This window comes from Archocentrus centrarchus, chromosome 8, assembly GCF_007364275.1.
Source record: "Archocentrus centrarchus isolate MPI-CPG fArcCen1 chromosome 8, fArcCen1, whole genome shotgun sequence".
NCBI lineage: Eukaryota > Metazoa > Chordata > Actinopteri > Cichliformes > Cichlidae > Archocentrus > Archocentrus centrarchus.
In genome coordinates, this window is record NC_044353.1 from 14881637 (window position 1) to 14896830 (window position 15194).

The window sequence follows — 15194 nt, forward strand, 5'->3', positions numbered from 1 at the left end:
ATTCACATTCAGCGACTACCAGATGGCCTGGGTCAGACAGGCTCCTGGAAAAGGACTGGAGTGGATTTCTTTATTAAGTAAACCAAGTGGTAGTGATAAAGTCTACTCTCAGTCAGTTCAAGGCCGGTTTACCATCTCCAGAGACAATGACAAACAGCAGGTGTATCTGCAGATGAACAGTCTGAAAACTGAAGATTCTGCTGTTTATTACTGTGCTCGAGACTCACAGTGACTGAAGTTGTTTTATTAGCTGTACAAAATCCTACTGTCCTCATTCTGAGGTCTAAACATTTAGTATATTTGATTATTTATTTTATTCATTATATATTATAAATATTAAAGTACAACATTCATACTTAACATAAACAATAGATTCTATATATTGCATATGCCAATATGTTGCTATACATTGAATTAGTTTTTAAAAAATCTTTATATTTTCTAAAGTCCTAAAATTGTTCAGAGCCTCAGGGTGACTGAGGGTGAAAAGTACCCTACATTAGTTCATCATATCCCTGATTTCATCCTGGCTGTCACTAAGTTGGCAAGAAGCAGGGGCAGGACACGGCTAACATGGAGCCTCTGGATGCCGTCCTTTTCCCAACCACTTTTCCTTGATCTCTGTAAAACGCCATGAGGTCAAGGAAAGGTGTAAACGAGAGTTAATAAGAACTTAAAAATGAGAAGCGTGGTGCACAGAGACAGCAGATGTCAACACTATTGAAAATACCATTTCCAGCAGATGAACTACAAACTAACAACAAACTATCTTTACTATTTTATCTAAAGCATTGACAATCAGGTCCTGCCTTAATGAGGTTCTAATACATGCTTTAAAGGCACAACAACTCTGAAACAATGACATTATACTTGCAGAATATTAACATAATAAATCTCTCAATTAATCAGCTAAATGCAGAGATGATGCTGAGCTTGTGGTATTTTATTGATTTTTAGAACTTTATTCAAACAAATAAAAAACTGTTTGAAAAGTATGCCTTGGAAGTAAATGCATATATATATAAGTGAACAAATGCAGTGTGGTGTCCATGCAAAACTTCATCTTCAGTCACTTCATGTATGATGCACAGGAAAGGCGTGGACTCAGTCTTACATACAGTATGCACTGCAGACTGGACAAAGCTGTCTTACAATGATCAGAGGTGCTTATTTGTTGTTTCTCTCATTGTATTTTTTACCTTGGTTGGTAACTTTTATAAATTTGTCAGACAAACTAATTTACAGTGTCAGTCAAAAGTTTGGTACTGTATATGCATAAAATATAATTTTACTAATGATCTGTTAACATATGTGTAGGTACTGAGGGTCAAACACTGACTGAGTCTGAAGCAGTGGTTAAAAGGCCTGGAGAATCCCACAGACTGACCTGCACATACTCAGAGTTCAGCAGTGATATTCATGCTGTTTGGATCAGACAGGCTGCTGGAAAAGGACTAGAATGGATTGTTTACATGGAAAGTGGCAGTTATAGCAGCTACTCTGTTCTTTCAAGGCCAGTTTAATATCTCCAGAGACAAAAAAAGGAAATGTATCTGCACCTGATCTGAGGATTCTGTTTATTATTGTGCTTTAAGGCCACAGGGACACAAGAATAAGCAATGCTCTACAAAAACTTTACATCCCAATGTTGTTTTTACATGAGAAGAAATAAACATCTGTTTAACATTATCAACACATGCAGACATACAGAGTCTCAGTAAAATAATTTCATTTAGTGTTTGTACTGTACCAAGATTGTTCTAGTATTTTGAGTATTCAGTGGATTGAAATAACATTTACTGGAGACGCTCACTTTAAAGACTTACAAAAGGATGAGTCATTTATTAACTTAGACTCGTCCAACAATTATAGTATTTTTAAATGGGCAGAATATGCACCCAGAAGATTTTACTGGTTATTACTGTGCAAGAAACCAGCTATAACACAAACCAACTTTAGCCCTGAACATAAAGCCCTGAGTACCATTAGAGCTTATATAAAACCTAAGGTGCTTTGCCTCATGCTCTCCACCCTTTCACCTTCTATTTTTGTGAGATGAATGATGCCAGGACATTGTGATATGATGCGTGGTAGTTTCCTGACTGAATGTAAGTCATATGCAAATCAGCTTTCTTGTGTGTTACCTTATTAGAAGGTGAAGTGTGTCTGTGCAGTGAGAGAACAAAAGAGCTCACACTGGTTTTTTTAACATCAGCAAATGTTGGAATTTTTTTATCACTTTGATATTAATATTTACTGGTACTATTTTTAGATCATTTATTAGTACTTACATTAGTCACACACACACTGGATTAATGAACGCTGTAGGTAGTAGGATAAAACTGAGGTCTGTTATATTCTTCTCTTTTGGATGTTCAGGGACTCACTTTTATCTCCTGTTTAAACAGCTCTCATCTGTGTTTGAAGCTTCACTTTATCTAATGCACAACATTTTGTTCACATGACTCTTTATCACCTTTTTTGATAAGTTTTGACAAGTTGCTGAGGACAGTGTGCCCTTGAAATCTGGGATCCACCTGTGTTTTTGCAATATGAATAAAGCGTGGGAATAAATTTTGTATACTTAGATAAAACTGGCCTAAGGAGTTTTTTATAGTGGAAGTTTTAGAAAGCTGTCAGTGGGAGTATTTTTGGAGCGGTAGTTTCAGCTGGGAAAAGTCCTTCATATTGACAGTTGTTATATCTGCTGTAGATTATGAAAAGCCTCGGTGGACTGTGTTTTTGAGCCTGTGCAAAAAGGAGCGGAACTAGTGGACTTCATAGCAGGTTGACTGACAATCAGGATTCCAGAGACGCCCCCCCGCATGCAAATTGGCCAAAGACAAAGGAGAGGGTGGAGTGAGCTTTGGGGGAAAGGTATAACTGCCAAGTGTGGGAGAGGCCGGGAGCTTTTTCCTTCCCCTCTGTCTCCTTTGCTAACTTTCCTAACGGCTCAAAGGCACAAACTCTGTTTATATGTCTTCTTGTATTCTGTTTAACTCTGTGTATCAATAAATCCTGGCAACAGATCCTGCTCATCTCCAGTGCCTTTTTTGAAAAGTTTGGTTTTAATTCCAAGACCATCTGATCCCAATTGGAATCTCCTCGGCCTGTAGGAGGGGTAGCAGGAGAGTCAGACCACGACCAGACACCATGTTCTCTGTGACTCTGATGCTGCTGCTGGCTGCTGGATCCTGTGAGGACCTTCAGATGAATAATAAACACAAAAGAAATGCAGAACATTTTGATGAATGAGAGAAATAATGTTAATCTCTTTTTTCACAGGTGTGCACAGTATTGAACTCATCCAGCCAGACTCAATGGTTGTGCAGCCTGGACAGTCTGTGGCCATCACCTGTCAGGTCTCTGGTTATTCTCTGACTGATAACAGCTATGCAACAGGTTGGATCAGACAGCGTGAAGGAAAAACGTTGGAGTGGATTTTGTCTCGGTGGGGTGGAGGTGCCTTTTATCAAAACAATGTTCTGAAGAACAAATTCCTTTACCGCACGCACACGTCTTCTTCATCTGTAACACTAACTGGAGTGAATCTGCAGCCTGAGGACACAGCTGTTTATTACTGTGTACAGTACGTGGCCCACAGTGACACAAACCACCCACAGACCTGCTCAAAAACCCCAAACCATGAAACTCAACTGCAAATTGTATGCAACATTAATCTTTGAGATCAACTTAAGTTAAAAATAACTAAATAATAATAATAATAAATTGTGATTCCTCTTGTTGTTTTGTTTTGTTTTGTTTTGTTTTGTTTTGTTTTGTTATATTTTTATTACTGGCTTCATAGATAAAAATGGGATGTTTTATGTGTCATAACTTGTTTTGACCAGCCACATGTCCCATCTGAGCCTTTAATATTCACCCACAGTTAACAGTTGTTAAATGCAGGCCAATTAACAAAAGTGGTTAAATGTTTGATGGAATACCAAAAACTGAGCTGACTTGTCTTAGAGTTCCAGTTCAACCAGGACTGAGTATTTGTCTGTTTACTTCTATGAAAACTCAGTGAGGATTTGTATTACCCAACTATAAAAACAACCTCTAAATCTTACAAAAATCAACCTGAACCACCTCATTCACTGTCATTGTCATTCACAAGCAACTGGATGGCCTGGATCAGACAGGTTCCTGGGGAAGGACTGGAGTGGATATCAGCTGATACTAATGGTGGCAACAACTTTTCTAAGTCAGTCCAAGGTTTATTGTCTCCAGGGACGAGCAGCTGTAATCATACAAAACCATACAATACTTACCAGACATCCTCAAATTAATAATAACCAGCTTTTTTTTTTTTTTTTTTTAGTTTCTAGTGACATTTCAGATTCAAAAGTGTAGTTTTGAGAAATAATTCACTTTCAACATTTGTATTACTTAGAATAGAGGCTCAATAAAAATATGTTACAATCACCGAAAGGTGGCAGTAAAACATATGAGCTGAGGTGAAAGCCTGAAATACACGTAAATATGTACACACTATAAAAGGAGCAGCTGCTACTGTGGTTTGTGACTTCCTGTTTCTGAAGTCTACAATAGCACATTTTTGCAGCTGTAAAGTTCTTAATGTTCATAAAGTGAAATATTTACAAAAATATAGGGTATCCTGTCAACAGACTCACATAAATTAATAATGACATGGTGTAATGTGTCATGTTTTGCACATTACACCAAAACATGACACACACACACACACACACACACATATATATATATATATATATATATATATATATATATATATATATATATATATATATATATATATATATATATATATATATATATAAAATAAGATATTAAGTGTTCATTATTTTTGCATCTCATTTCCCATTTATTCATCTGTGATTTGCACATTGTCACACAGTTTCAGTTCTTCAAAGCTATTTTCCTACAGTATCAAGTTATACTGTTGTTCTCACACATCTGCAGGAACTGAAAACATTAAGGGTATTTATGCAAACAAGCAACAACAAACTTTCTGTTCATGTACTGCACTGTCATGGCTGATAGCACTCTAAATATGTTTATAAGTTATCTAATCAAAGAAAAAATATATTTTAGTTTTAAATAGTTTGTTTTGATTTCTTTGAATTTCATCACAAGTCCAATGAAGGAGGGTTCGTAGTAAATTTTGTAAATTTATTGTCTCCACTAAAAACTTTATATTACATTTAAATAACATATCCTTTGTTTCCTTGGGTGTCATTATGTGTCTTATGAAAATTCTGAAGTTAATCAGTAGCCTCCATTAGCAATATTATTATTTGCTAATGCGCAAAAAATTGGCACCTGTTTTAAAAAAATATTTTTTGTCACTATAATACATTTCCATATCATTAGCTTTTAGCAACAGTAATGTTAACTGTTACTTTATTACTGTAAATGCTGACACTATTTCAAAAATGCTGCAGTTGAGTGTGCAATGAAAAAAATAGGTTCAAGCTGAGGTGATCTGCAGATGTTATAGGTCTCATCCAGGGAAGTGAAGAGAAGTACTACAGAGAGGAGGTGAAACTTTTTGTAGGCTGGTGCAGCAACAACAACTTGTTTCAGAATGTGGAAAAAAAAAACAAAGAACTGGTAATCGACTTCAGGAAGAAACGGCATGTGCATACCCCACTCTACATTAAGAACACTGCTGTGGAGATCGTTCCACACATCAAATTCCTTGGGGTCCACGTGGCAGACTATCTCACCTGGTCGCTGCACATCAACTCCACTGTCAAAAAGGCCCAACAGCACCTGCACTTCCTGCGCAGGTTAAAGAGAGCCCACCTTAGCCCATCGATCCTCACTGCTTTCTACAGGGGCACCATTGAGAGTGTGCTCACCAGTAGCATCTCTCTGTGGCATGAAAGCAGCAAAAAAAAATTATTGAGGTCACGCTGCCACCCATTGGAGATCTGGCAAAACAACGCCACCTATCGAGAGCAACAGGAATTATCAGAGACCCCACTGATCCCTGCCATGAACTGTTCTCTTTCCTACCCTCAGGCAGAAGATACCGCAGCCTGTCATGTAGAACAGTGAGGTTTCATGACAGCTTCTACCCATTAGCCATCAGACTCTTGAACACTGCAAATAATATATCTGCCTGTTTTCCGATTATTCTGTTATCTCATTCTATTTCCTCATACATTTCTGCACAAATTGCAAAAGTTACACTTATATTTATATGGCAGTCCCTCTTTTTTTGACCTGGTTTTGACCTGGTTTTATTCTATTTTATTTTATGATTTTATGATTCAGCTGTTTTATATTGTGACCTAACATGCATCGTAATTTTGTTCTGCTATCTATCTATCTATCTATCTATCTATCTATCTATCTATCTATCTATCTATCTATCTATCTATCTATCTATCTATCTATCTATCTATCTATCTATCTATCTATCTATCTATCTATCTATCTATCTATCTATCTATCTATCTATCTATCTATCTATCTATCTATCTATCTATCTATCTATCTATCTATGTGTGATCCCTTCTCTAGATAGAATAACAGAATCTATGCAAAGTCTCCTCTTGGGATAGTGCAGGTCAATATATATATATATATATATATATATATATATATATATATATATATATATATATATATATATATATATATATATATATATATATATATATATATATATATATATATATATATTTATTATCAGTTAAACTACTGCAATTAATGTGCCTTTCTACCAGTTTACAGACAATGTCTTTATAGAATATACTAGATTACAGGAGATTAAAACATCCCATTTCATGATTTATTGCTGCATATCTTTTATTATGTTATGTACACTGACAGTCTGCCACATGTTGCTGCACTCCACATGGATGTTTCCACCTTTCTTATTATTCTTATAATGGATGTAGACTTAATAAAGGGATTTTAAAGGAACAAAATATTGTTAAACCTAAACAATATAAAATGAAAAGATGTGCCTGACATTACTGTGAATATCAGACATGCAAACACTAAAACATTTAAATATTTTCACATAAATGTTTTTGTGCAGATTTTTCATATGATTTACATAATACTGGATGAAGTCACTACATCTGTGTGCAGAAACAAATTTATATACTAAGGTTGAAGGAGTGGACATGATAAAAATAATCTGGATCTTAGTAGGTCTTAAAATTAAAATAAAATTAATTGCAACCTCAGATGAACCACAAAACATGAGACATTACACCATGTCATTATTAATTTAACAAAAAAATCAGCCAATATGCAGAAGCAGTATGTTTGAAAAACTACTGTAAGTACAACCTGTGATTCAATAGTTTGCAAAACTATATATATATATATATATATATATATATATATATATATATATATATATATATATATATATATGTATATATATAGTTTTGCAAACTATATATATATATATATATATATATATGTGTATATATAATCCAAAGCTGGACTCCTGATAATATTAACATATAGTATAGTGACTCTTCTATTGGCTCCTGATGGACCATGTGCTTAATTTTATGCAAAGTCATTGAGCTTCCTCAGTACTCAGCCATAAAAAACTCCTCACAGTTTTGTAGTGGAGATAACGGAACAACAGTCTCAGCATAAACCATGTTTTTGCTATCTTTGCTGCTGCTGTTGGCAGCTGGATCATGTGAGTCTCTGTGGATTTCTCATCGCCCCCAGTTTATCTATGACAACACAATTTGATAATTTTCTATGAAATGTGTTTTTCTATTAACAGGTGTGAAGTGTGAACAGCTGACACAGCCGGCCTCTGTGACTGTGCAGCCAGGGCAACGTCTGACCCTCACCTGTCAGGTTTCTTATTCTCTTGGCAGCAGGCCAACAGCTTGGATCAGACAGGCTGCAGGGAAAGCACTGGAGTGGATTGGAAGGGCGGGTGATGGATGGAGCACATACTACAAAGATTCACTAAAGAACAAGTTCAGTATCAGCTTTGACTCTTCCAGCAAAACAGTGACTCTAAACGGACAGAATGTGCAGCCTGAGGACACTGCTGTGTATTACTGTGCCAGAGAGCCACAATAACACAAACCAGCTGTAGGCCTGGACAAAAACCCCTCACTGCCTGAACATATGTAAAACAACCATAGGAGGAGCTCTCAGACCTCTAATGATTTCAAAGGAATTCATGATTAAAAGGCATGAACAATATTTATGCAAATTATTTTTAGCATTATTTTTAGCTAATAAAAAAAAGAAAAAAGAAATGAAATATTAATTCTTTTTAACACACTGTGTTTGTGTGTGCCAGTTACACAAGAGTTTTCATTACACCATGAATTTATATTCTAAGCATAACATATAATAAACATAAGCAGAGAAAGTTGTTTATTTTTTAATACTATAACTAAATATACCTCAAATAATAAAAATGCAGCAGAACACTAAAATTTTTACCTCAGGTACAGGGAGGTTACGCTTTTTGGTCTCATTTGTCTGTCTGCTTGTCTGTTAGCAGAATAACTCAGAAATTTATGAACAGGTTTTAATGAAAATGTCTGGAGTTGTTGGGGCTGGTACAATTAATTACATTTTGGTGGTAATCCAGACTACGATCTGTATCCCCAAATTTTTAAAAGGATTCTTTACCACTGTGAGATTCACATATTTGAGGAAAACTTCAACAATTTTGAACAAATTTCAATTAAAATTTCCAGAGTTGTTGGCGGTGGCACAAGGAACAGTTGTTAAAATTTGGATCACAATCTAGATCCAGGATTTTGTATAAACAACCACTGTTGATAATTCATTGGCTTTTTCAAATTAAAATATTCAAAATAATCCAAAGTGAACTAAAAACCCTACACAAAAATCAGTATACACATATACAAATCATATCTCTGATAATGTTTTTAATTTTATTTTTCATTTAGGTTTTTTCTTTAGACAACCTTATTAGGGTATATAAACTGAATAAAATATGTACAGAAGTAAATTTCTAGTTTTTGTGAGCTAGTAATTTATGATGACAACAGCCAATATATATGACAACATTCTGTAGTATCTACTGCGGCATACTGCATGCTACATTGATTCAAACCATCAGCAGACATGAACAAATATCCAGAACCCAAGTATAGACTATAGATATACATATACATACAGTAAAAAGAAAGTCCGTCTGATACTTGAACCTCAGATTCGGGAGGAACAATGTGGTTTTCTTCCTGGTCATGGGAATGCTGGACCAGCGCTCTATCCTCTCAAAGATATTTGAGTGTGTGGGAGTTTATTCAGTCAGTCTACATGTTTTCCAGACTTTGAGAAAGTATTTGACTGCAACCACTGGGAAATCCTATGGGAGGTTTCTTGGGAGTATGGGGTGTCTGCTGCAAACCCTTTATAGCAAAGTTTGGCCTGCAATGCTGGCAATAAGTCTGACTTTCCCCTGGTGGGTGATGACTCTGCTGCCCTTTGTCACTGATTCTTTTCACATTTTTTTATTGATCAACGTTCTAGGTGGAGCCAAGTGGCTCTTTGGTGGCCTCAGGATCTAACTTCTGCTTTTTGTGGATGATGTGGTCTGATTGGGCTCATCAGGTGATGGACTCAAGCTCATACTGGAGCAGTTCACAGTCATGTGTGAAGCAGTGGGAATGAGAATAATACTTCCAAGTCTCAGCCCATCGTATACAGCCGGAAAAGGACACAGCGCTGATTCCAAGTCAGAGACGAGTTGCTGCCCTGAGTGAAGGAGATTAAGTATTTTGGGGTCTTGTTCACAAATGAAGGGAGAGGGGAGAGTGAGACTGACAGATGAATTGATGCAATGTGTTCAGTGATGTGGAAACTGTTCTGGTCTGCTGTGGTGAAAAGACAGCTGAGCATAAAAACAAAGCTGTCACGAGGTAGTGACCGAAAGAATGAGGCTGCAGACAGTGTACAAGCAGCAGAAATGTGTTTTCTCTGAAGGTTGGCTGGCCTCTCCCTTAGAGAAGTTCAGGCATTTGGGAGGGACACAGAGTAGAGCTGTTACTCATCCATATCAAAAGGAGCCAGCTGAGGTGGTTTGGGGCACCTGATTAGGATGCCTCCTCCTGACCACAAGCATGTGCTGCCCTGAGTTTGGCCCAGGAAACACTGGAGAGATTTTTTTCTCTTGGCTGGCCTGGGAACACCTTGGTGTTTCAAAAATTATGGTAAACTAGTCCCCATGATACAGTCTTTTTTTTTAGACTCAGCAGGCTATTTGAAGCTCTGAAACACATTAAGAAAAATAAATATATAAATATTGTGTCTGTGTCTGTTTTGCATTTTGAGATTAAACCAAAAAAAGTACAGCGTAAAGTTGAAATACTACAAAAATATTAAAATTAAAGTAATAAAAATGACATTTAAAGGCTACTGCTACAGTTGCTTGGCTTCCTAAAAATGCCAGACTGTGTTCATGAATTAGTGAAAGTATATTTAATAACTAGGAAAGAATTTATCTTTTTGCACATAAACAGTGTAGTAAAAAGTATTATGACTTTGATTAGATTGTGTTATGATACCAGAGCTAATGGACTCTAATGCACGACCCATGCTTTCTGTGCTTATTTTAGGTAAACACCAATATATATATATATATATATATATATATATATATATATATATATATATATATATATATATATATATATATTGGTGTTTACCTAAAATAAACTTAGCACAGAAAGCAGGAAAGTATTGAAATTTGTGTTTATTTCTTTGTTGTAACAATGCTTCTTGACAATAAATCTTAAGCCATGGCCGAGAAGATTTGGCAAGTTTTCAGTGGGTGCAGCCCACATACTCAACTCTGCTGCTCAACACAAAAATGCATTTTCCTTACAAATGTGGCTCCATTCAAGGGGGAATAAACAGGCTTTCCTACAGTATAAGATTTATTGCCAAGAAGCGTTGTTACAACAAAGGAACTCCTTACTTTCAACGTTGCCACGTTGCTGACAGGTATAAACATTCAGACTCTGAACTAGTGGTTAATAAAACTCAGACATGAACCTGTCCATCGTCTGGGTTCACATTCAGCAGCTGCTGGGTGGCCTGGATCAAACAGGCTCTGGGAAAAAGAACTGGAGTGGGTCGTTACTGATGCAGGTAACAGAAGCAAATGCTACTCAAAGTCAGCCTGAAGCCTGAAAATTCTGCTGCTGATTAATGTGCTTGAGAGTCACAGTGACAGGAGCTGGATAAGCAGCCTTGCAAAATCCTACGAGTCTTATTAGATACACTCATGTATTTGGCATCATCACTTTAGAGAACTTCCAAAAAACATCCCAATAAAGCATTTTATATAGATTTTAACATTTTCACGCACTATTTTATTTTTTACAAACAGTGTATCCTGAAGAGTGCATGAGCAAGGTGTCATCAAAAATCTACAGGTAATTCAGGTGGCACACAGCGCTGGTATTTCTCCTACCTCACTTAGATAACTATGGAGCAGTATCTATTGTCTTAACCGCTTATTGAATTCAGGGTGACAGGCAGGCTGAAGCCTTTCCAAGCTGTCATGGGGCAAAACGCAGGTCAGGTCAGGTCACAGGGCTAACACAGAGAGGCAGACAAACATTCATGCTCTCATTCACACTCACACCTATTTAGAATTAACCTAACCTATCCATGTGGGAGAGGAAGCCACATAATGAGGAAACACAGAGTTGGGCATAAACACTGTGTTTTTTCAGTATAAAATGTAACAAGAGAAAATATTGCTTCTTTGGAAATCATTTGATTCAGAAGAGATGCATATTTGTGCAGTAAATCTCAGCATCAATAGTTACATGAAACTACTACTACTCTACACAGTGTTTTGCTCCCTCATGAGCACATCATGACAATTGTCATTGAATTTGTTGTTGAAGATCAGGGACACTGTTTTTAATCATACAAAATGTCAGTGACAATTTTATTTCTAGAGCACATGTAAAAACAACATTATTGACCAGAGTGCTGTACAAGATCAACTACAAAAGTAAGCAAGATAACTGCATAGGTTAATAACATAGAATAAAGCATAGAACATAAAAAACAAAGAAATACAATAAATACAAAAATAACAACAACAAAAAAAACTGATTATAAAGGGCTGTAAATTATATAACACATGATTTCCTGGACTTTAATCGTCGTTGCTTTTTTCAGGGTAAGAAAATTATTTTTTCTTTAAAATCCTTCATATGAGTGATGATAATCACTTATTGTTTTTCTTTATAAGAGAAAAACTTCTTCTGGGCTGAAAAGACCAGGAGAGAGAGTGAAGATATCATGTATCCTATCTGGTTATAGCCCGACAAGCCACAATATTCACTGGATACGACAGAGGCCGGGGAGAGGTCTGGAGTGGATTGGGAGGATGAACACAGGAAGAAACTCTGCTAGCTATGGCAGCTCTTTTCAAAGTGGTTTCATCATGACTGAAGAAGACTCCAGCAGCAGACAGTACCTTGAGATCAGCAGCCTGACTGCAGAAGATTCTGCTGTTTACTTCTGTGCCCGTGAAAGCACAGTGACTGAAAACTGAAGAACAGCTGTACAAAAACCTCAAATAGCCATGTGACCTTAATGACTTTTTTTCTGCACATGTGAATGAACTTTCATGTATCCATTGTATTTTCAGCTGTTAACTTTTGTCAGCAAAATTCAACAAATCAACAAAACTGTTGAAGCCATGAATTAGATTTCATCAGTAACTTTGTAGGAGAAAGGTGAAATGCTCTGAATCCAAAATATATTTAAAACACTGGTTCAGCACGAGAAGTTGAGATGACCATAGAGCAGCTTTACTGAGAGAACGTGATGCTTTTCTTCTTTAAGTTGTTTATTTTCAGAGAACCAGGAACCTGAAAGTCCTCCTGGACAGTCACATGTACTGACTTCTGCAGCCATTGATACGTCCTTTTTCTAATCTGACTTTCCAGCTTTTATAAAATTACAGCATATTTTTTGGCTTTAAACTTGTGTCCAACTTTATTATGTTTTGCTATTACAGTTTTTAGTCACGCTGTTTTCAATAAATGATTAGTTATTATAGTTAGAAACTATTACACACACCAATGCTCACACTCATGCATCCAAACCCTTTTACCACAAAAACCTTTAAAACACTGTTACCATAAAAACTGTTTCATGAAAGCTTTTCAGACTGCTGCTGTTTTTTTTTTGATGGGATTTTAGATTTGATATTTTAAATATATTTATTTATTGTATATCTATTTCACTGAGTGAGACCAACACATAATTAAGTGGGTCACCTCTATTGATATTACGAGCACATACTACTCTCAGTCAGTCCAGGGTCAGTTTACTAGAGGCAACAGCAAAACTATCAGAGAACAGCTTTAAATCCTAACTTAAACATGCCTTAATTAACTTTCTGTCACGGTGCGTGACCGGACTGTATGGCTGTGTATGAAGGTAAGGACCTAATAGCAGGATGCAGGAGACGGCAGGTAAGGGTGATGAGAGGCGGATCTTTATTTAGGTAAGAGTGCAGTGGCAACAGAAACCAAAAGACAGATGAGATAACCTAAACTGGGAATAAACTAGAAATATCCTGGAAACAGGGAGCCAGAGAGCAGACACAGCCGTAGAACAACAACAACCCAACAAAGGACAATGGGAAAACTGAGACTATAAATACACAAGGTAATCAGGGAATGGGCGACAGGTGAGGGCACAGCTGAAACTAATTACACAAACGTGAAGGGGAAGTAAAACTAAACACATAGCACAAGGGACAAGAACTGACAAAATAAAACAGGAAACAACTAGGCGAAGACAGAAATGCGGACTTGACACTACACAGGAAGTAAAGACCACAATACACAGAAGACCAGAGACATGAAAAGGAACAAAACAAACACGGGGGTACCACAAAGGGAACACCATGAATAACTAACAATTAAGGACCACAAAACAACTGAGACACTAAATGAATAAACTAAGAAACACCATAACACCAAATCATGAGAAGGAAAACACAACATGCTGGGCATAAGGCCCAGGATCATGACACTTTCATTCTTCCATCATAAATTTCCACCTCACTGTATCTGAATGTCAGGCTGAACCTAATCACACACCTCTGGTAGGAGGAGTCAATGCAAAAGCATGAATAGCTTCTACATCTTTATATTTGAAGGTGGAGATGATGACAGAGAGCAGTGGACTCACAGGTTAACATGATGAACTGTAGGACAGGACTCCTGTTTGTAACTCTCTGCTTGGCAGGTGAAGAGTTTCTTTGATGATGATCTAAAATATTTTGGTAAGTGCTTGTAAGTTGTGCATGTTACTGATTTTGTATTTATCTTGACAGGTGTTAAAGGTCAGACTCTGACAGAATCTGAACCAGCAGTTAAACGACCTGGAGATTCTCACAGATTGACCTGCACAGCCTCTGGATTCACATTCAGCAACCACTGGATGGCCTGGATCAGACAGGCTCCTGGAAAAGGACTGGAGTGGATCGCTGCTGTTGATCGTGGTGTTGGCAAATACTACTCACAGTCAGTTCAAGGCCGGTTTACCATCTCCAGAGACAACAGCAAAGAGCAGGTGTATCTGCAGATGAGCAGCCTGAAGACTGAAGACTCTGCTGTTTATTATTGTGCTCGAGAATCACAGTGACTGATCTTAGTTAAGCAGCTGTACAAAATCCTGCAGGTCTTATTAGATCCACTCAGTCATAACTTGTACTGTCAGTTTAGAGATTTTTCTTTTCCAATAGATAAAAGTATATATTTAAAAATTACAGACTATTTTATAAGACACTGGATAATTACCTTCACTAAAGAGTGTATGAGAAATTAAACATCAAATATATACTGAATCTGGCAGCACACCAGGTCATCACGTCTCCCATCTTGTAAAAAAAGAGAACAAAGTTACTAGTTACAGTATTAATTAAATTATATGAAGAGAGATTTACTAAAATACAAAAAAAACTCTCAAGAGTTTTTCTTTTTCTCATTTAAGGTTGGAATAAATAACTTGTTCATTTACAGGGTTTCAGAGCTCAGTAACATCCATGAATTAGAGAGACTATTGAACTATTACTGCTATTGTTAATTTGTAAATGCTTCATAGTTATCATTTCTTTTCTAAAATTAAGCAAATACTGCAAATATAACTGAGTAACGTCTGTCTGTTGATGAGAAGACTGTACAGCTTTC

General features: G+C 36.6%; 1 protein-coding gene and 1 gene segment (V, D, J or C); both read left to right on the forward strand.

The window, feature by feature from the left end:
• The window catches only part of LOC115783986 (serine/threonine-protein kinase pim-1-like), a 1015907-nt gene that overhangs the window by 42504 nt on the left and 958209 nt on the right, over positions 1-15194 (forward strand). The window lies entirely within an intron of this gene.
• On the forward strand, positions 7621-8061 carry LOC115784018 (immunoglobulin heavy variable 3-53-like). The segment is given in 2 exon segments: positions 7621-7663; positions 7754-8061. Coding segments are annotated over 2 exon segments (351 nt in total).